Source organism: Motacilla alba, chromosome 5, assembly GCF_015832195.1.
Source record: "Motacilla alba alba isolate MOTALB_02 chromosome 5, Motacilla_alba_V1.0_pri, whole genome shotgun sequence".
Lineage (NCBI taxonomy): Eukaryota > Metazoa > Chordata > Aves > Passeriformes > Motacillidae > Motacilla > Motacilla alba.
The window spans coordinates 39,550,235-39,572,489 of record NC_052020.1 but is presented as its reverse complement, the minus strand read 5'-3'; the positions used below and the strand labels follow the sequence as shown (position 1 = coordinate 39,572,489).

The 22,255-nt window shown below is 39.8% G+C and overlaps 1 protein-coding gene across 18 annotated transcripts in view; it reads right to left on the bottom strand.

The window, feature by feature from the left end:
- Positions 1–22,255, bottom strand: part of TTLL5 (tubulin tyrosine ligase like 5) — a 126,960-nt gene that overhangs the window by 63,343 nt on the left and 41,362 nt on the right. For all 18 annotated transcript variants that reach the window (XR_005257284.1, XR_005257285.1, XR_005257283.1 and 15 more), the window contains 11 exons: positions 21,693–21,755; positions 20,733–20,771; positions 19,637–19,782; positions 18,359–18,650; positions 14,211–14,331; positions 12,466–12,612; positions 10,262–10,359; positions 7,294–7,427; positions 6,561–6,674; positions 5,813–6,220; positions 4,195–4,379 (listed from right to left, as the gene is read on the bottom strand). Coding sequence is in view for 15 of the 18 variants with exons in the window: in XM_038139871.1 (XP_037995799.1) it covers positions 4,195–4,379; positions 5,813–6,220; positions 6,561–6,674; positions 7,294–7,427; positions 10,262–10,359; positions 12,466–12,612; positions 14,211–14,331; positions 18,359–18,650; positions 19,637–19,782; positions 20,733–20,771; positions 21,693–21,755 (1,747 nt within the window). In the remaining 3 variants the exon portion in view is untranslated. The remainder of the gene's footprint in view (positions 1–4,194; positions 4,380–5,812; positions 6,221–6,560; positions 6,675–7,293; positions 7,428–10,261; positions 10,360–12,465; positions 12,613–14,210; positions 14,332–18,358; positions 18,651–19,636; positions 19,783–20,732; positions 20,772–21,692; positions 21,756–22,255) is intronic.

Sequence of the window (22,255 nt, the reverse complement as noted above, 5' to 3'; positions counted from 1 at the left end):
TAGAAATAGCAGAAAAACACAACTTAATGAAAGGCAAAGTGTTCCTACACACTTTGTGTGACTGTCTGTGAGGACAGAAAACTGAGTACAAGAGAACAAAACTGCACATCAGTAAGGCTTTACCTTCCTATATCTCCATCTCTCATGTGCTAAGAATTGTATATGTTATGAGTATCAGAATGAAGTTCCTATCTGATCTTCCAGAAGTGAATGGAAAGGACTGACAAGACAGAAAGCTAATGTAAACACAAAAATCTTGTTTTCTTCAGAGAAAAGAGCTTAAACATCTTTTTCAAAGTTCATCAGATACTTAAAAATTTCCCTTTGGACATTAGTATTTTAGTAGTAAATAATAAAGTAGTATCAATAATATCAATAAAATTATATCAGTTAAAATTACTCAATAATAAACTAATTTAATACAGAGGCTAGGAAAAAAAAGAGTGTAAAAGAGGAAACACAAAACAGGTGCTTTGGGCATGGATAGAAAACAGTGAAGAACAGCAGGGATAGGAGAGGGACAGAGGTGGATTCCCAACCAGAATGACACCACCATTCCAAGCACAGCTGCTGAGACTACATTCCTGGGAACCCCAGAGACCAACACTACTGTATGGATACCAGAAGCAATTCTCACAAAAACAGGAATGGAAAATAAGCTTCCCAGCTGCTCTTGGAAGGAGGTATGTATACAGAGCACCCCAACCTACAAGACACAGCTTGGTGCAACACATTCAACTCTCACATTAAAGTTCTTGCCCTTGGGGGGAAAAAAAACAAAACACACAAACCAAAAACCCCCACAAAAACACAGTCCACAGCAACACCAGTATTTTCAAGTCACTCTTTCATATACCCCCTCTAAATCAATGGTCCTCATCTTATCATGAAACATAATTAAATCCATATATCAAGTCCTTTTCATACCAGCCAGGTACTTTCCAACAAGGTAGACTAACTCCAAGTTTCTGGAATGGCTTTAAACAATTGTACTACTTTTATTATTAGATAAGTAATGTTCTAATCTTCATGCCAATTTATTTAAGACTGCTTTTTAAAAAATACTATCATATTTCAAGTGGTTTAAACACAGAAGTGAAAAGGGGAAAAAAACAATTCAGAGTTTCCTGTCTAGAAATGTATAGGAAAGTAGTGCCCTGTTTAATTAGGTGACCCTGAAATGAGCTCTCTTTCTCTACTCTCCTCTCAGTTTTCCATCCCTTAATTCTCCTGTCCTAAAGCCATCAGAGTTTCATAACCCAGAACCCTCAAACACTCCCATCTCAAGCCTTTCTCCTTTCATCTCATACCAATAGTCTTTAACTTCCCAGTTCTCTCCAGGTGTTTACTAAATCCTCTCCCACATATATCTCTGTCTCACCTGTCCTTGCCTTCCCTCTTGCTGGTTCAGGCCAAATCCTGGTCTGCCCAAATCTAAAACCATGCATCACTCCCAAGTAGCTTCAACAGTACCTGTTCTCCTGCAAATCACTTTCCAAACTGCCAGCCTACTCTGCAATTCCTGCACTTCTATTTATTCAATGCCCCTGCTTCCAATCCACATCCATGCCTAGCAGTTCAAAGTCAGATATCCTGGTTCCACGTCCCTCAACAACAAGCCAAACCTTGCTGCCCTACAATTATGTTTTATTGTATGCTGATACCTCTTACTACCCTTGTTATCATGGCAGCTCTGTCTTCTCACAAAACTCCTGGACCCTTCTTGCAAGACAGGATTTAAAATCCAGGCTGGATCAAAAAACAATCAGAATGACTCTTTAATAACTGACAGAAGAGCAAAATGTGTCCATGTGAAAGAAAAAAAAAGCATAAGTAGTAACTGCATGCTTAGTTATGATACACTGGGCCTTGCAGCTACATCTGAACCTTCCAAAACATCACAGTTTCAAGTGTGCTTAAAAATAATGGTCTCAGCTTAGAAATTACTACGTGCCATAAATTCAGTACTGAAGAAACAGATCGCCTTAAAAACCGTTCTCAACTAAATCCAAATTTTCATACTAAGCAAACTTCAGATTTCATCTTTCCAAAGGTATTATTTAAAATACATGGCCAGAAAAATCACAGTAGAGAGCAGATGTCTAGAACTGAATGCACACAGGCTCAGGAAGGAAACTCTTTGTCAGATAGAACTCCAGCTCTAAACTTCTCATTGGCTTATGAATTCCTTTCTACACTGATCTTTTTCATGATGACAGAAGATAACAAATACATAACCCAACACATTTCTATTTTTCACTACTGAAACAAAGCATGTGCAAACACTGCATAGTTGAATTCAAAATACAGCAGAGTCAGAAAATCAGCAGTGTCTGCTAGGAGCTGAGTGTCTGTTGTTTGCTTGTTGCAAAGCAAATTAGCACCATCATTTTCCTCCTATCCAATTCCCACCTCTTCTGTGGGAAAGTTATCTTGGAAAAACTCGGAAGCAAAAGCAATGCAGACACATTTACTGCAGCCAATGCATTTCCAGGCTATCCATGCACCTCAGAGCCACTTTCACTCCTGAGTATACCTACAGAGACTGACTGCTGGCTGAACAGGTTTCAGCTGCCACCAGAGTATGCCCCTTTGCCACCCAACACAGCTGTGCTCAGGAAACTGCACTGACCTTCCCATGCAGATCTTTCTGAATTCCTCTCTTAACCCCTGCTTTTATACTTCCTAATTTATCTAGGAGTAACTAGCCATGGTAGGAATAGGGGAGTTTAAAAATAATTTCATTTTTGCAGCTACACAAATGGCTGCAAAAAGACACACTGGCTTCTCTAGACAGACCCAACAAACCACAGCAGTTGAAGCAGAATGGGTAATGAATGATTTTAGGGAAAAAAGTCTATGAACTTATTTTTCAAAGTTCTTTTTTGGAAAGACTAAAATGAAATAGATACATTTCAATTTTTTTCCCCAAGTATTTGTTTAGATAGTAACTTTTATTCAAGGAGGCACTTCCCATTATATATTTAGCTTTCAAAAAACCAGCATTTCCTGAATAAAAATGTTTCACTATCAAAGTTTTTGAACAGTTTTACTGACAGCATTTCACTCAAAACCAGCTGTGAACCAGACTGATAGCTCTGAGTATTACTAGACAAGCAAACAAGAACAAATTGTCTTAATAGCATCTGGCCTTATGCAAGACCAGGCCTCAGCATCACTGGTATAGCCAGTGCTCACAGTCTCTCCCAAGTCCATCAACAAGGAGGGACTTTATTGTTTGACATATCCTTTAAAAATTGAAGGCCTATCTGCAACGAAAAATCTATTCAGCTTCCTAAAGTTATACATCTGCCCCACATTTTGAAATATATTGCCAATAGCATAACCAGTTATTCAAAATCCAAATATCATATAATAAAATTGAAAGAAGAGAAGCAAATACCAGCAGCTGTTGCAACTATCAAACATGCCTCAGAAAACTCAGCAAAACCATCATCAAAACAGCAATTCCAAAACACAAGAAACAGACTAAGACACTCAAATCATTTGTCTCCAGCAAGTAAAGAGAAAAAAATAACTGTCCAAGGCAACGTGCCTATGCTAGAAAATCTGCAGTTGGCAGTTTAAGTCAGAAGTGCTCAATTTGAACACTTTGAGTTCAACTATAGTACATTATAAAGAAAAAAAATTGTTTGCGTGTCGCCATTTAGGACATAATTCAACATGAAATATGAAACTAAGTGCAATTCTACCAGAACTCAATCATGTATCACCACGTTTGACAAAAGGATTATCATTCCCCATGCTAGTAAGTATTTCATTCAGTCTTTACAGTGTTATTGGAATATAGAATTTACATCAGAAGCCATTCTGCAGACTTTCATTGCCAGCCCTGTGACGACACACTGGAGGAACAAGGAAGCAAATCGCATGGAAGCAAAAATCTGAGAAGACTTTAGTTTATTGTCTAGTAAGACAAAGCATGGATTCCATTTTTTGTAACGTATTATATAATCCTCCGCCTTTTCTCCTATAAAATGGCTTCAAGACATTCTTGCCAACCCACAGAAAATCAAAGTTTTGGTGGCTGCAAGCACTTTGAAACAACAGGACAGAGATGAATTTTCATGAGATTTACTGCATGCAGCATATCTCAGCCCAGCCCAGTGCTCCCACAGAAGCCTGTAACAAACGTCTCCCTTGCGCAGGGAACCTACTTCAGTGCTTACATACCTGCTGTGTAACGAGACTGACGTGGCTTGGTGGGGAATACTGGCAGGCTGCTTGCTTTTCTGCCAACTGCTGCAGTTCTGCTGCTGCCACAGCAGGCCCATGACGTTTGCCCTGGGCAGGATGCTCTGCATCTTTGTGCATCCTGGCTGAGCCCACACACGGCCTGCTTGAACTGCGACAGAGACCTACCAAACAAACATTGCAATGTGCTTCATGAGCAATGTCAGCCCCTCAGCCTGCTGATCACAGACACACAAAAGCAGGTAAGACACCAAGAAGAATACAGAATACACCTATTCTGCATGGGTATTGCCCAAATGAGCAATTAGCAATTCCAAACCTGTATTCTCTTTATTACAATGTATCTAATGGCACCCAATTCCAGAGACATGGGCAGCTGTTACCCAAGTTAAATCTGTAAAGTTTTTCCTTAAAAACAAATGGATCTCTTTAAATAAGCTACTCAGTTGGGAAGTAAGATGTATTTTAATGCTTGAGGGGCTGTCAGTATATATACAGCAACCCTAGTAAACATGTGCTGACCCTGACACACAACCTAGAACAAATAAATACCATCAAAACACACACAAAAAAATTTAGTATCATCAGGATGACAGCTGTTAGCCTGTATATGGTTCCCAAAAGTTTCGGTCTGCACAAAAATTCCCACAGTTTCTACTACGCCTCAGGTTCTTTAAACTCTAAAGCTGCATTGCTTAAATGAGTTCTAGGACAGCATGACAGATCTCTAAATCTTGGTTTTGGGATACCCTTGGATATGGCAGTGCTAAAACACCCTAGAGAATGAGATATTGTAATGATTCATTCAGATCCTTCTTTTCTGGAGGTCTTGACACACTTTTAAGTATTCAACACTTATGAGGTTTCATTACAAGATTTCTACGCTTGATAGTCAACCAGAGAACTAAGAACAGCACACAGACTGAGACAGGACTTCTGCTAAAGAAAACAACATTAAATCCACTAAAGATAGATGAGATCAGTAACATAATAAAGAAAATATACAATATTTAATTTCACAGCTCTTTTTGAACGAGTTCAAAGGCCGAGTTCAAAGCACAAGGCTGAGGGGAGACCTTATCACTACAACTACTAGAAAAGAAGTTTTTTTGAAGTAGGGGTCAGCCTCCTCTCCTAAATAACAAACAACAGGATAAGAGGAAATGGCCTCAAGTTGTACCAGGGAAGATTTAGACTGAATATTAGGAAAAATTTCTCCACCAAAAGGGTTGTCAAGCACTGGAATGGACTGCTAGGAAGTGGCCGAGTCATAAACCATGAAGGTATTTGAAAGACATGCAGTAAATGCAGCTCTTAGGGACCTGGTTAATGCTGGACTTGGTAGCATTAATTGTTGGACTTAGTAATCTGAAAGGTCTTTTCCAACCCAAATGATTCTATGACTGCCTGTTCATTTGGTCAATAAAAGGGCATCTGCCTAACAAGGGCTGCATCCTGTACTCCTGCTTTCTGTAAGAAATTTAGCAACATCCAACAAGACTCAATTCTGGAAACAAAATTTCTACCTACTCCACAACAGAAATTACACAGTCTCTGTACTGAACTAGCAAGTTATTGTGGATCCCAGAGCACTCACCTACTTTTGCAGAAGGTATCTGGGACAATCTTTGGCTGTAGATCTGAACAGCTCTCTGAAAAGATGAGAATGGGCCGATGGCGTAGTTACCAGAACGACGATGTAACCCTGCAAGGCTACAAGTCTCAGTGGACACTGGGTTTGTGAGGACAGAAGAGCTGTCAGGAGCTGTGCTCTGCAAGGAGTGTAGTGGGGGTGGGGACTGAATCAGTCTGGGACCAGCTGGAGGAGCCGGCAATGAAGGCTGAGCAGACACCTTTGGATTTTCAGAGGCTGGAGGCTGAGATGGCATCCAAGAACTGGTACTTCTCTGCAACGTGGCACCAGGAACAGAGGAAGAAGCACCAGGAGGACTGCATTGAGGTAATTTCCCTTCAGCATTTAAGGAGAAGGTGAGTCCTTCTGGAACTAGACAAAGATAATGGGTCCTTTTTACGTCCTTTGATAATATCAACACATCAAATGCCTGTATTCAGACCCACTGAAACCAAAATGACCACATCTGCCAGCACAGACAAGAAGAGGCTCTACATGATAAATACCTTCTTTCAAAGCCTGCCATATCCAGATCATCCCCCCCAGGGAGGGGCAGCTCTTTCCCACTATCTACTCTACAGTATCTTCTCTTGTGTTTAAAAGTACAAACTGGGCATTTGGATCTCTGTTTGAACCCAAAGGTTCCAACCTTTGTTTAAAACAGTATATGCAGTCAATTTTTTATGATGATTATTTAAGTCAGTTCACTTACAGCTTGATTTAGCTTCTTTGGGTTTACAGCCTTTTAGTGCTCCTTCTGCAGACAAATCTGCAACTGAACTTTTGAGATGATCATCTTTTATTTTTTTCACCATCTCAGGATGCTCTATTTAAAAAAAAAAAAATCAAGAGTTAGGATGTAGAACACTGCATATCACTAGAACAATGCTGCAGAATTTACCCTTGTAGTGACTGACTTTAAGGCTAATACTTCCTGTAGACCACACAACTTCATTGATGACAATTATGCTGTCATGTTTAGCAGCATGAACTACTAGATACATATGCCTGGCACACTCTTCCTTGCATAGAATGCCTAATTAGGCTCAAATATACAGTCTCTGCCCTCCAGTGGATACACTCACCACAGGCAGCAAAATTTAAGATCTCGATTTCATTCATCCCTTACTTTGATTTCAGGATTCTCTGTTCATTTCAATTCTTACTGCCTGCAGTTTGCACAGTCTCACTTCAGTCATGAACTACCACACCTAGTTCCTTATAAATACTGTCTAAGTTCAACCCATTCACTTCAGGAAAAGAAGGCAGGAGTGTAGTTACTTAGTCTTCACATAAGACTGAGCTAAAAAAGAAAAAAACCCAAAAATATATGTAACCTCAGAAAACCTGAGTAACATGGTGGAGAGGTTGTTCTCTTTTCATAGACTTAAGTTAAACTAGGTTTGTCTGGGCAACATCATCTCAGAACTGCCTGCAAAACTTACCACCTTGGGGCTGCTTCTCTAACTGGTGACTGCTGTTGCTGGGTTTTGTGGTTGTGGATTTTGTTCCTAGGAAGACACTTGCTGATTTGTTTTTGTGTGTGTAGAATGTCAGTACTTCCTCCAGGTCACTTTCACTGCAATAAGGAGAGAAAAATGGATGGACAGAAAAATGGATCTAAGCTTTTCTGCATTCATGTAACAATCAAAGACAATGAACGATAAGGACTCCACTGAAGAGTGGAGTGGGGGGGAAAAAAGGTGACACTAGACAAGCTACTGATTTGCTCAGCTCTACAGGGTAAGAGTAAAAGGAAGGCAACATGCCCGGGGTTAAACCTGAGATTCCCACTAAAATACCATCTTATGCAGTAGGAAATTCCAGGCATTCAGGAGTCTTCCCAGGATAAAATAAGGAGTAAGTGAATACGTCGAACACATCTGGGGAGATTAGCTCAACATGAGAGATTCCATTCACAGCTAAATTTGTCAATCTTCTGCAGGTGCTCTTTAGAATGAGCAGCTATTTTCTGATGAGAAAATTCAGCTCAGCCTCTGCTTTATAGTCACCATTAGTAATTTTTCTGTTCAGCAGCAGGGGAGAAGAGGAAAGAAGGCAAAAGCTTGTTAACTAGCCAAAACTGCAGGACAACCTGAGCAGTCAATATTTTTGGGAAACTCACAAAACTTGCATATGTTTCTCATTTTTCTCACAAGAACAAAGGGGGACAGCCCAAATGTCCTAAACATCTATTGGTCCCAAACCAGTATCAGTTACTTGGCCATTCTTATTAGAGCTTGTGCAAGCTGTAGTTCTGGTTGTTTGGTCTCTAACATGCTTTCCTTTTGCTTTAGTGTTGCCTCAGCATCAGCAAGTAGCTGTATGGCATGGCAAATAAAACAAGTAGTATAGTGCCAGCAACACTACAAGAAAATGTAACACAGGAATATAAAGTAGTAGATCAGCAGTTAGAATCTTTCTAAATATCCTCTGAATATCACAATTGAACTAGTATTGGCTAGCCTAAGCTTTGGTAAAAACCATGTCTAAAGCTGATACAACAAAGTTTGCAGCAAGCCCTGAAGATCCAAACTTCACTTTTTCTCCCAGAATAGAAGTGAAGAGGAAATACAAGAACGAGAAGTTGTGTGTGGAGAGGTGCTTTAAGCTTTTAAATGAATTTACCAGTATGTATGTGTTTTCACAATGCACTGAGGACGATTACAATCAATGGTCACAGCATATAAAAAACTAAACACAATGACATACACGTGATATCAAAATTAGAGAGTCAATGAGACCATCTCAATTAAGAAGCAACGCTTATTACCCATATTCTCCACTGCTGCATTCACTGTACTGCAGAAGGAACACTTGAAGTGGAAGCCTATCCCCTTTGATTGGCTCCAAATGACTTACTCACTGATTTAAGTTTGAAGCATCGTGCCAAGTAGCGTCAGATATCAGTTTCCAAACACACCTCATACTTCAAAAGAAGCAGAAAGATCATCCCTAGAAATTGTCTGATCACTGGCAAACTATTCTATATCACTCAGCCAGACAACCCAGCAAAAATCTCACGCCCTAGTCTAGACTGTGCATCAGGCCATGACGGCATGGTAGCCCATAACATGAAAACAGAAGAATTTGCAGCTCTGTTCCATGCAGCTGTCTCTTAACATTTCTGGCAAAAAGGAAAATTATCTGCCTAGGACACAACAGACATTTCAGTGGCCAGAATGTTCAGAGAACCAAAAGCCTGGGCCCACATAATATGCATCTCCAGCAAGAGCAGGAGATCCTATGGCGTATGGTAGTCAGGCATCTTCATCTAAAGATTTTTCTGTGATCCTGTAAACCTATGGCAGCAATGACTCCATCAATTATATTAGCAAAAGGTAAAATACTTGTTTTTGTAAGAATGTAGCAAGACAGACTGTGAAACCACCTGAACTTACTTAGGATGCCTCAGCTACCACCCACTTCTAATCATTCACTATTAGTGCTATCCAAACAGAAAAAGAAAGAACACTTTAATAAACAGTCATGCAAAAGAAGAAGCGACCATCAATCTTCACAGAAAAAAAAAGATGGGCATTGAAAAGGCAGGTAAACTCTGACCAGATATTGGCAGAGGTTCTTGCCTATACAGGCATGTCATATATTGACCAAATAACCGAGTCAAGAGGAATTGCTTTTTGTCCTCAAGAATCAGATATTTTGAAACATAATTATGGTTCACTTAATTTCAGATCTCTCCATAGTTAGATAGTTATAATACCATTGTTTTTCATACAATGCTACAGGCCCTAAGGAATACTCAACTATTTTCAAAATGTGTTTCTTACCAGACTTTTTAAAGTTTAAAGCAGATAAAGTGCAGTGATAGAAAATGCTGCTTTTCCATTGTGAAAGTAACTGCTTACACTGAACTGCCTTAGCAGGACAAATAAGAGGCCTAACTCCCTTCCTTGCTCATCTCAGAAAATCCAGAGCTGGAAAATTCCTGAAGAGCGGCAGCAAGCATGAGATTTGTTTCTGAGAGCAGAAAGTTGAGTCAGAGCTGTAACAACTGTTCAACCACAGCAGCTCAAGATCATCTGAGCAGCAGTTCAAGTTTCATCCTCCTTCTGAAGTACTGCCTTATTTAGTCCAGGATCACAGGAGAGGAAACCATTAACTCACCAGCAGCAGTTTGAAATTTACACAGGCTAGGGCAACCACTGCTGTCCTCTGGGAAGTTAGTTAATGGTCAAAACATCTATTGTATGTTCTTCCCTATGCACCACATGCTGATGTTACAAGTGTTTGGCTGCTGGAAGAGAGACAAGAGAAGACAAGCTCTCTGTCCCACAGCAGAATCAGGTCTTAATAACGGTATGTAGAGGCTTTAGATCAAGCAAATCCTCTTTAGAACAAAGCTTCAAGGCTGAAAGATCATTTATCAAGGGGAATAAAATCTATTCCTACCTTGCCCTGGCAATGAAGTTCTGAAAATCTTTAGGATTCACTCCCTCCTCCTCTTCCTCTTTCTTTTTCGATTGTTTCTGAACCATCAGCTCTGTTTCCTGTTAAGAAGCAGTATCAGTAAGTGTCTCTATGTTCCAGTGCATAGCTACAGCTCCCAGAATACAAAAACCGATTCCATAGGATCTAAGAGAAAAAGAACATTGCTACATGCAACAACCTGAATAAATATGGAGAGCCCCAGAGACAACATCCTAAGCATACACTGAAATCCATTCCTCCACCCAACACAAATGATTTGCTGAGAAAAGGTCAAGTCTTCAAAAATGTGTGCTGTTCCTTCAACTACACTCTTGGTAGAGCATAAGGAAGTATGGAAGGGAAAAAAAATCATTTTCTATAGATACTGGGTCCCGTCTCCACTTCATTGTTTCTGCCACAGAGCTCCTCCAAACAGCTTTTATCTGCGCATTTGTCCCAGAAGTAGACAGATAGAAGGAGGGAAAAAGTATAAAATTAATCTTAAAGAAAATGAAGGATGTCTGTAGAAAAATCAACAGATTTTCTACTATAAACTAGTAGTTCTCTTGAGTTAATTTCTTCTGTCAAGCAGCAAATTGAGGGCTTATACACATACCAGAGCCCCAGTGCTTTAGCAAAGACTAAGAAAGTAAAACAGTACAGCCTATGGCAAATGTGCTTATACACTGAAATATGCTGGAATAAATGGTAAGCCTTTGTGGGTGAAAATGGGAGCAAATTTTCAGATACAAACAGTCTATTTTACACCAGTAGAGCTGGTTGGCACTAGAGGTTGGATTGATACAAACATATTTGTTCATTAGAAAAAACCTTCAGACCTGCCTGAAATACCAGTACCAGCTTAAAAACTTTACCTGACCAGACTTGACCTCCACTTCATTTTCCTGCTGTTACCCTGAGCATTCCCAGGAAAAGAGGGTCAGATACATCTTTTGAAACATAATTCAAGACAGGGAAGAAAAAGCCAATTTAGGACATCTTTACCCTTTATTACTTAAGTAAATGTCTGGATAATATGTGATCGGTTTTACTTAATTTGCTGGAGCTGTATTCTTCTGTGTCATTATAGATGATATACAATGGCAAGTAGGAGTCTCTATTAAATCCGAAGTTACAAGTCAATGAAAGAAGTTTGTATGCTGGAATCAGAAATCAAAAAACCTCACGGCCTAACAGTTTCTCAAGGGCTTAAACACATACGCCCTGAAACCTCAAGTGATATGTTCTCACTTGTTTTAACTGAGAAAATATGTTTATGCACTGATTTATTACCAGTTACACAGCTTTATTTTGTGAATTTACTTAAGAGTTAGCAGAAAATCCTGATGTTTGAATACAATTTGAGTGGAAATTATATCCAAAGCAGCTGCATTCTCCACTCACCACAGAGCCACCCAAGTGCTTTGTGGTTCCTCCTAACAGAGTACTTCAGTGAGCATTAGGCATACAAGGCACTCCCTGGAACAGATTTCATTCAATACCAACCTTGATTAGACAGATCAAGTTACCAGATGTCAGTTCTGACAAGGCAACATAAGTGAACATCCTCTCCTAACGAGTAGAAGCTTGAAGGCCTCTGCACAGCTGCCTCTGAAAGCTGAATTTCAATTACCCTTGCTCCAACACTGAAGAAATGCTAGGGCAAAGGAAAGGGGAAGCTGTCCTTGCAGGACAAATACTAGGTTGAAACCACTATGCTAAGAACAACACCACCTACGTCTAAAGACATGAAAATTATTTAAATTAGGACCCACAACTCCTTTACACTGAGCATGCAGAGTACATTACTATAGATATGTAGCAGTCCCTCAGTATACCTCAGTATATATATAAAACAAAATATATTTAAAGAAGCCCCATAAAAATAAGAAGTGGGAAAAGGCATTACAAAGCATTAGAATCAAAGACAAGGCAAAGAAAAAGCACACTGCCAGTTAAATTCCACTTCATTTCAGCACTTCTTTTTAGGCACATAATTACTGGCCTGCACATATTATGTAATAATATTGTTGTCTATCTGACAATTTCAACAAAGTACCATTGTTGGATGCACAGCTGCAAGCAGACCCTGTAAATAACAGAAGAGCGCCTTTGAAACAGCCTGCACGAAACACTGTAAGAAGAAAAGAGGAACCAAAAAACCAATCTAAAGAAGAATAAGTCACCTTGTTGTAACAGATGATGAACTCGCCCAGCTGGCGAGCCAGGATTCGCCGCCGATCGGTCAGTCCTACGTGACGGCTGGGGAGCAGCAGCCTCAGAGACGGACGCAGGTTGCTGGCAGCTCGCTTCAGAAAGCGGATGATGAGGTCCTGCAAGCCAGAGATGGAGTTAACAACGTGCTACCTGCAAGGTGTGGGGAGAAGAGAATAGAGATACTACAGCAGCTAAGGACTGGCAGGAACTAAACACACTGTCCTGGGAAAATGAGCTGAAACTGGCAGGCAAAAGCATTCTGCAATAAGTATACTTTTAATACAGCCCTATAAATCCAATGTGGCAGAGAAAAACAGTGGTGTATCTTGCCTGAAGGGGGTCAGAATTCTGAACACTTAGGAAGTGTTTGTCTCAAAAGCATGGCAGATAAAGGAAAAAAAAAAACCAATCAGCAAAATGCAGTGACACACCTGTAAAGTCCAGTATCTTAGTAGAATGTTTCCAAAAACCCACCAGCAATGTGTTAAAGGCAGCCTGTGGAAAAGTCCACTGACATAAAACTCTCTCAGCAGTACCACAGGAAAGGGGATCTTGGTCAGATCCCTCCACTACAGCGGGTAGCCCCATTTCATCATTTTTCATCTATATACTATTGCCACATCCTCTCCATAGCACTAGATGTCTATATCTGCAGCGATGTAATTCCAGTCCCTCACCATGTCTGTTTGACCTCTGGTGGGGGAAACATATGGCAAGGCAGATCCTAAGGCAAGATGCATCCTGTGGGCGTTTTGAACCCTTTCTGTCTCGCCTCTGGATTTGCGTTTGCTTAGGAGCTCTGCTAATGCATAAATGAGCAGCCTCACAGCCAAACTATTGGATTTCACAGCTTGCCTCTCACTGCCATTACTCCAGGCTGGTTTGATCTGTTATTTTAAACATTATTCTTTACAGTACAGCAGACAAAGTGACTCTCAAAAAGCCTATTTTAATTTCCACTTGGAAAGAGCAGAGGTAACATTTTCCACTGAATTGAATGATTATTCTTGACACACAATTTTATCTCTGAACTACATTGGCTGTTTCCCTGCAACATGCACTCATGTTGCAGAATATATGCAGAAAGCTCAACACCTACTGTACCAAAGCTCTTTTAGGAAGGTTTGTGAAAGAATCTGGGACTGCTGCGCTTTTTAAAATGAACACATATCAAACACAGGACTTCAAAATACTGCCTAGAGAAGTCCATCACTTCTACTTTCTCTTCTCAGTGGCTTTTACTTTAATTTCCTCTATCTAGAATGCAAGTAAGATTCATAAACACAGATGTCTGGATATATTACAACAGTACATATAAGAAAAAGCTTCACTGGGTACCTGTTCTATTTGAATAAATGAATGCTTTGCTTAATGCAGCACAAACCAGATCCTGACAAGTACTCTCAAAGAACCTTCTAGGGAAGAATTCAAGAGCAGGTAAGTTCAGAAATCAGTGAAGGAAAACCAACATGAGATCTGAGCAGCCTGAATGCCAACAGAGTCTAGTCATTGAGAGCTGTCTATCATTGCTCTGAGGTCAGTTAGCAGTCCTACCGCATCGGTATATTAAAAATACAGCACTGGCAGCTAGACAAAGACAAGCAACCATCATCTCAGTTGGACTTCTGTACTTGCAAGAATGGGAACTGACTCCAAAACTCTCAAGGTAGATTCCAACTTGGCTTCTCAGTCTGGCCAACACAAAGCTTCTTACCATTTGCTCATCCTCTTTGGCAGCCCAGGCAGGATTTTGGATCTGCTCGCCAGCCTCCTTCACCAGTCGGAGCTGAACGTGCCGTAGATAGGCAGAGAAAGCTGTACGAGCTTGTACTTTGCTGTGGACAAAAAGAATCAATCAGCTATCTTCAGAATAGGAATGAGAAGAGTTACAGCAGTCAGGCACAGCTTATGAACCAAAGTACAGTCAGCAAGGTCCTCCTAAGTGCACTAATGCTGAAGCTCAAAGAAAGGAGAACCCCTTCACCCCATCAGCATTTTCAAGCAGGCCTTCGGTTCACCAAGATGGCACGGTAGGTATTGCAGGAGGTACAAAAGACAGACACTCTCTAAGATAAATTCTAAAAATGGAATGTTCTTCCTGCCTTTTACAGCCTCGGTTACCCTCCTCTAAAAGCCAGTAACATGGACATCAGCAAAACCATATTTTTAAAACAAATTCAAGGCTCTACTGGGCCTCTGTTTTCACAAACATTTTGAACACCACAACAACAGACCATAAAATAAACAAAGGGCTTGGTACTGGTGCCAGAGTTATAACAAAGGCCCTGTAATTCCCATTAGAAAAAAAAAGAATTAAATCTGTGAAAGTGAGCTCTTCCCCTGCTAGCTCAGGGATAGAAGCCAAATTTCATTGAGCAAGGCACCACTGAGGAATGAGGGAACATCAGCAAAATCTGCTGTGCAGCTGGCTGAACATGTTGGGAAGCTGTAAGCATGAACTGAGGAGAGGACTGGGAGGGACACATAGCTTCTCATTCCCTCACAATAGTAGCCACTTTAGTATATGCATCTGTTGTGAGAGAAACTGCTGAAAGCTCTGCCTAATGCTGTTCATTGTCCTCTTGGTCCAAACTTTATCCTCAAACATTCTGCTCTCCCAGCCTCTGCTCTTCCTCATTGTTTTCCCCACAGTTGCTAGAAGCTTTTCATAAGGATATAGCAGCAGATTGGCTTTAGTGTCAGCAACAGATTTCCCTTTCTATCACAGGAAGTGTCCTAATATGTTCTGTAGAATTTTAAGTTTCATCTTAAACAAACTAGAGTTTTGAACCCATTACTTTCCTGAAATATTTTTCCAGAACTTACTGTTCTAATAAATAGGAACCTCCTCTTACTACCCAGCCCAGCTTCACTTATGAGCAGCTTATATTTGCTTTTTCTGTCTGCAGCATTGTCCTGTATCTTAAATATAATCCCTGACAGAACTCCCACCTTGAATGTTTTTGTTAACAGAGTTACATCCTTTCATAGTTTTCATTTCATTAGTGTGAACTATCCACATCTGCCAGTGTCTTCTAACAAAGCACCCATAATGCTGACATGATGAGACCAGCAGCTCACCTCCACCTGTGTTCCACTCACAATTTGCCTTCCATGAATATGGGTGATACAATACTCCACATGAAGCCTCAGAAGTATGTCAAGTGATAAGCCCTGGAACACATTTGGTGTTTTCATGCATGCATGAGCTAGGACTTCACAAACTTCCTCTGATCAACCAGCATGCAAGATATTTTTCCTTATAATTAATTTCTAGTTGATGAACACCCAGCTGACAGAACTTCTGGTGTAAATTATTAGTTTTTATAAGCATCCTGTTGTACTTTGTGCTACTAAATTTCATCCTAGTTATATTATTTATATCCTCAAGGTCATCCAGTTTCTCTATGTAGTCCACTACTTTTTTCTCATGGTAATAACTCCCAAATATTTTCCATCAGCAAATTTCATTAGCATATTTGTACATTTTGTGTCATTCTTGAATTGATTATTTAATCAGCCTCAGACCAATTCCTGAGGAACCTCATTATATTTTTTCTATTTGTATTTTGCTCCTTATAAATATTCTCAGGTACTTATATGGACCTTAAGACCCCAGGTACATGAGTCCCTAAAATGCTATTAAAAACTCTGTGCAGCAATTAAGTCTTTCTGGTTTATAGGTCTGAAATTTTCAGGAATATTATGTTAGTGTTACACAGAAATCATACCATAGCAACACTTACAGAGATCAATGCATCCATTTAGATAAGAATTGAAGTTAAAATAAAACACATTGGAAGTATCCATGTATCAGCTTAATCATCAACTTTTGAATGCTTTTGGAAGGTCACACAGGGCCAGAGAGGGGCTAAGCCAATGACAAGTGCACAAGAGTCTCAAGCTAACATCCTCTGTTAATAGCTACACTGCAGCAACTAAAACATGATGAAAATACCTGGTTACAATTTCTGCCTTCCAGGAACTTCAGTGAACTCCAGAATGCACAGCAGGCCTTGGAACACCTCTGAGCTCTGCATGTTATTAATCACTACATCTACCTTTTCTTTCTACGTGTGTGGAACATTGGGAGAACTCTCTGAATCCATGCTGAGAACCGATACTCCCTACATCAGGCCACCATGTATCAGAAAAAGCTCTCACCTCAGCTTTCTAGAGCTGCCAGGTTTGGTGTAGGTACAACTCAAACATCCCATGACCAGTTCAAGACTTATGCTTGATAAGGAGGCCCCATTATCAACATCAGCACAATAATAACAGGTCTTGGCCTGCACCTGATACTTCTATGATTAAAAACTACAGAAGGTTTTTGTTTAACACTGCCTCTCTTTTTGTGGGGATGATATTGAAACCTGAGGCCTTAAATGCAGGAAAAAGTGATGTCCTTTTCATTTTACTTCCTTGGGAATGGCAGGGTTGGGGGAACACGTTTTCTTTGACTATCATTTCTTTACCAGAAACACCCAATGTGTGGAAGGCAGATATTTCCTCATCAGGCTGACTACAGGAGAGGAAAGTCCTACCACTTACAGAAACTGACTGGAATGGGCCTGGTTTCTCTTGGATGAAAATTTTATTCAGCTCCTTTGCCTGTTGAGCACATAAGCAAAGCTTACATCAGTGACATCCCAGATGGGGCCAAGCCCAGCACAATCTTAGAAAAAGAGGTCACCACAAGCCTTATACCCTTCTGTGGGGAATCCCAACAGTGCTGGGTGCTGAGCAAGATTCTGCCAGGAACATCAGACAGAGCTTATGTTCTTGGCAGGAGTCAGTTCTATATATACATAGATATAGACACAGCAGTGCTATGTTTATCCTCAAAAGAGGTTTCAGAATCTTCCCTGTCACAGCAGCAAATGTCCTTGCCACAATCTATTGTATAATCAGAACAACTCCCAAAGCCATTGAATAATTCATAGTTTCTCCCAGAAACTAAACTAAGAAAGCAACAACAAGAAACATTTTCTCTACCTTTGGACATTTTTCACAGAAAACATAATGCTGCTTCTTGTCTAGAAGATGTAAAGTCTTCCTACTCAGGTATGATCATCCTTTCTTTTTGTACTTTCTATCTATCTGCAATTGGACAGTTTTGCCACCCACATTCAAGGGGAGGATCATATTTCAAAACATCTGGTTAAAACCTTGCTCGGTGTTTTTCTATGGAATCTCCTCCAGCACATCTCTTTTTTCCAAGAAAGAGTCATGCATCAGAACACATTCTATTCTACACCGTCCTACTCAACAACATGCAATGAGATGTTTCACTAATTTGTCACTCTCAAATTACTTCTTAATTTTGTTCTCAGAAGGCAATGACCTCGAGCCAAGATTACCAGCGGAGGTAAAAATTCTATCATCAAAAATAAAAGCACAAAATGAGAAAACTAATTTTATGGAGAGACAGCACTGAGATATTCCTATCCAACCCTTCCTGGATAATTTAACATATGTTTATAACCACTTCTTGGCAAATGCAAAGAATGAGAAGAAAAACTTAGAATTCAGTAGGAGGCATCCCGCATTAAGGCAGAGGCATTTTAGAAGCCTGAGCTGGCAAAGAACAGCTTACATCATCAGATTAAAGAACAGTAATGGAAACTGTGGGGTCATGCTTTACACTGATCCAACAGGTCAGGCACTCAGGTAAACTGTCAGACATTGCAACGGTCTCCCTTCTCTGCCAACAAGATGTTAAGGCAGCCCACAGTTAGACAAAAATCCAGGCCCCTTTTCTAGGGTCTTCTTATCCCTTCACATTCATAATGGGCATTCTCCATATTTTAACTCGTATTAGCTTCAAGTCAAAACTAGAGGCAATACGCAGAAAACTCTCACCTCAAGTTTCCTTGATTTTGAAGAATCTGAAGCAAGTTAAACTGAGATTTTGAGTCTGGTTTTTGCAGAAACAGCTTTTCTCCATCTCCAGTTTTTTTGTTATGTTTTTTTGGTAACTTTTCCTTACAAACAGTTTTCACTGAGTCAGAGAGCTTTGGCTTATTTTTCACCTGGGTGTCCAAAAGAGAGCAAACACTTCTATCTACGTCTTCATCTTCATCCTCATCCATCTCCTCCTCCTCCTCACCTTCCGTGTCTGACTTGAGGGACAGCTTTGATGGTTCTGATGTGCCTGTAGTAGAGGAGAAGTCACTTATGCTGATTAAGAAAAAAAGAAAGCAGAGAGGACTGTTCTACTACTTACACCCTTTGGTTTACCCCTAAACTCTTTTCTGTTAGAAGGACAGAACACTGCCATTTCAGAACACCATCTTAAGTATGACTGTTCTATATTATTCTGTCTTTCAGCCTGTACATCAGATGAGAAGCCCATTTTCCCAATATTACAGAATACAGAATAACACTAGGATTCTTGTTTTAGCCTTACAAATGAAAAAAGAATGCCCACACAAAATCAAAGAGGCAAAGACATTTTCCCATACTTTTATCCTGATTCTTACGTACATACTACAACCATACTTGGTATATGTGTATATATATATATACACACACACAAAATTTTTGTATGTTGTGTGTCAAATAAAACAAAGCTACAAAATCTCAACTTCTACATGTGCCAGTAAAGATGATATACCTTAACATGGCAGCAAAAAATAACATCCAATCTCTCCTATTGCAGTCAGTATCACACAGCTATTAGAAAGAGTTTAGATAAAGGCAGGAACAGTCACTTGTGGGGATCATTCACCTCTGCACCCCTTTAAGTTTTTCTAACACCAGCTTGGATAAAGACTTCCATTCCCAACAGCTTAAGAGTCACAGCTGTCTAGGAGAATCAATCTGAAAGGTCCCATCTTTCTCTGAAAAGCTAAAGAATTACAGAGGCACACATACTGTTGAATTCTTTACCCAAAATGCAACAAACAAACTCATCTCTAAGTAAGCACTAATTACCTTTAATCATATACATGGGAGTGTGGGAAGGTGGGAATGAAATTCAAGGCACTAAACAAACAAGAAGCTCAGAACTACAATGAAGTCAAAACTATTAACATTTGAAACTGAACAACCCCATTCACACACATTTCAAATGAAAAAGTCCTTTGCTTGCCTTTTTTTTTTTACCAGCTGCTCATTTAAACCTCTAGCCACACATACCTGATGCTCTTGCTTGCGCTGCTCCAACCTTGCCATGGTAGCGCCGCCGCTTCCGTAACTCCAGTGAAACAAGCTTCCTCTCATAAAAGAGAGCATGAGAGCCCACAGCTTCCATCCTCATATCTGACCTTCCATGGAGACCTGCTCTGGGAAGCACAGTGCACAGATATCCCTCAGTATCCCTTTGTCTTTCTCTCCCTGATAACACAAGAGACCTAGTAGATCAAACTTCTTCAAGAAACATTCTTGCCAATACATGGAATAAATATTTACCATCAGTCTAACTCTGCTCTACTTAAGCCTGTAAATGTTTGAAGAGAGTCTTGTACGTACTTCACAGAACATCACCCCTCAAAGCCCCAAGACACACTCACCTAGTGTCTCACTTTCATGACTGAGCAGCATCTGCCCATCACGCAACAGCTCAGGGCACAATTAACAGAGGGCATTGCAAGAGTACAAAACAGAGAAGGGGAATGGGAAGAGAGCATATTGGCATGAATCCGGTTGTCTGAACCATTTATGTAGACAGCTTGTTTTCTTCACTGATCAGATATAAGAATTTTTACACAATAAAAGTGGAAAATGCCAAACTTTCTGCAAGTTCTACCCAAGACAAGGGACGAGGAGCTTTGCCAGATTCCAGAAGGGAAACATCAAAAGTAACAATTTTCCGCCAGTGCACAAAAATCCAGAAAAGTGCCCCTTATAATATAAGTGGAAACAAGCACAGAAAATGCCAGTTGTTCAATTTATCTTTTTAGCTCTAACAAAGTGAATATATGAATACCTGAAGCCCAAAATCCTTGTACATTACAAGATCTTTTGAGAGAACCCAAGGATGAGGCTTACCAATATGGTAGGAATAAATACCAAAGTGAGAAGCATATGAGGAGAAATTTTAAGATCCAATGAAAACATGAGCTCACTACATGTGGGTATAGTCTTTTTTCACTATAATTATGTTTCTAAAATTATTTTCATGGATTTCAGGTATAAAAGGTGTTGACTCACAACTTGGAAGATGAAGCTAAGGAAATCAAAATTTATAATAAATCCTACAGAGCACAAATTATTTAATTAAGAAGCTATTTACCGAGATCTCCGTGTGATGAACTCTCTTTTCATCTTGCTCCTACAAAGAGAAAAAGGTCAAAAATCACACTCCATACTGGATCAGCCTTGATCAAAAAGCCTCCCTAGTCTTTCACATGTACAATGGAAACACCATATTTAGAGAATTACTTGTGACTTCTATCTTAAAAAAAAAAAAAAAAAAAAAAAAAAGGCTCTAAAAGAGGAGCCCTGAGCAGCTGTCTCCAATTGATGCTTGCATTTGTCTGGCTTAAGCTGGAGAAGACATCATTTAGAACTACTCTTTAGACACATCCCGGAACATACACAGAGAAAAAAATTATACAGCACTGATGTTGGAAGAGCTTCTGTAAATATTGTCTCCTCTCTCAGTCACCTTGTCTTTACTTGGTAGTTACTTCACAGTGGATCTCAAATTTGCAGAAGAAAAATTGTTGAGAAGGAAGGGCACTAAATACACCATGAAAGACACTGCATACAACTCATTGGAAGCTCAGCTAATGGCATGAGCTGTCCCAAACACCCAACCTCAACCCAGAAAAATAATCATCAAATCATGATTGCACAGGTCAAGATTGCTGGAGAAGTCAATTTCAGGGCTTACTGTACCTGAAGACAAGCTTTAATGTGATTTGAAATTTGAAACAAAAGGCAAGCCAGGACCACCCATAATCTCTTCACAGAGAAACCTAAGAGCTTGAAGTTTTTTCATGTCTACAGTAATACTAGTACTCCAAGGATTCCTGTGCCTTTTGAGTATTGTCCTTTTTGCCCTTGGTTTCAGAAAAGCAACACATAAACATATGACCAACAATCACTGGCACATTAGAGAAGAGATACACAATTATCACCACTCCTATAAATCCCAGACTTGTGTTTATAATATTGGATAAGTGAGGAATCAATCCTTTTTGTACTGTTTGTGCCCTTTACCTCTCTCCCAAACAGAGAAGCTTTCTACCTGTCCTTAAACAGATGTGTAGCCAGCATGTAGTTCATCGATGTCTTGTGCTCTAGAAAAGATCTAGGAAAAGAAAAAAAAAAAACAGGATTATCAAGACAGAGCTCAACTCAACAAAAGGCAGCACAATGCAGAAATAAATGGCCTCTTTATATCCCAGAAATGGATTCAGACAACATGCTGCACCACAACAGAAAAGATGAAAGGAAGAGAGCAATCATTTTTCATCTGAAGTTCCTGGTGATGCAAGAGACGAAGAAAACATTACAGACAGGAAATATAAACGTAGAAAACTGTAATATAGTATAACTTTCAGAAGGAACGAGTCCTATATGGCATTTATGGCCTAATGACAAGAGTACACAGAGTGCAGCTTGAGGATGTAAAAGTAGATAACAAAAATCTGAAAGGAAGACAGTTTCATTCTAACAGAAAAGCAATACCAGAAATAATGTCCAACAGGTTTCCATGGGGTGCAGCTGTGCAAAGCAGCAGCTGATAAAAACAAGGGATCAGAAAAAAGAATATTCAAGGCTAAAATAAACTTTGCCAAAACTTGCAAT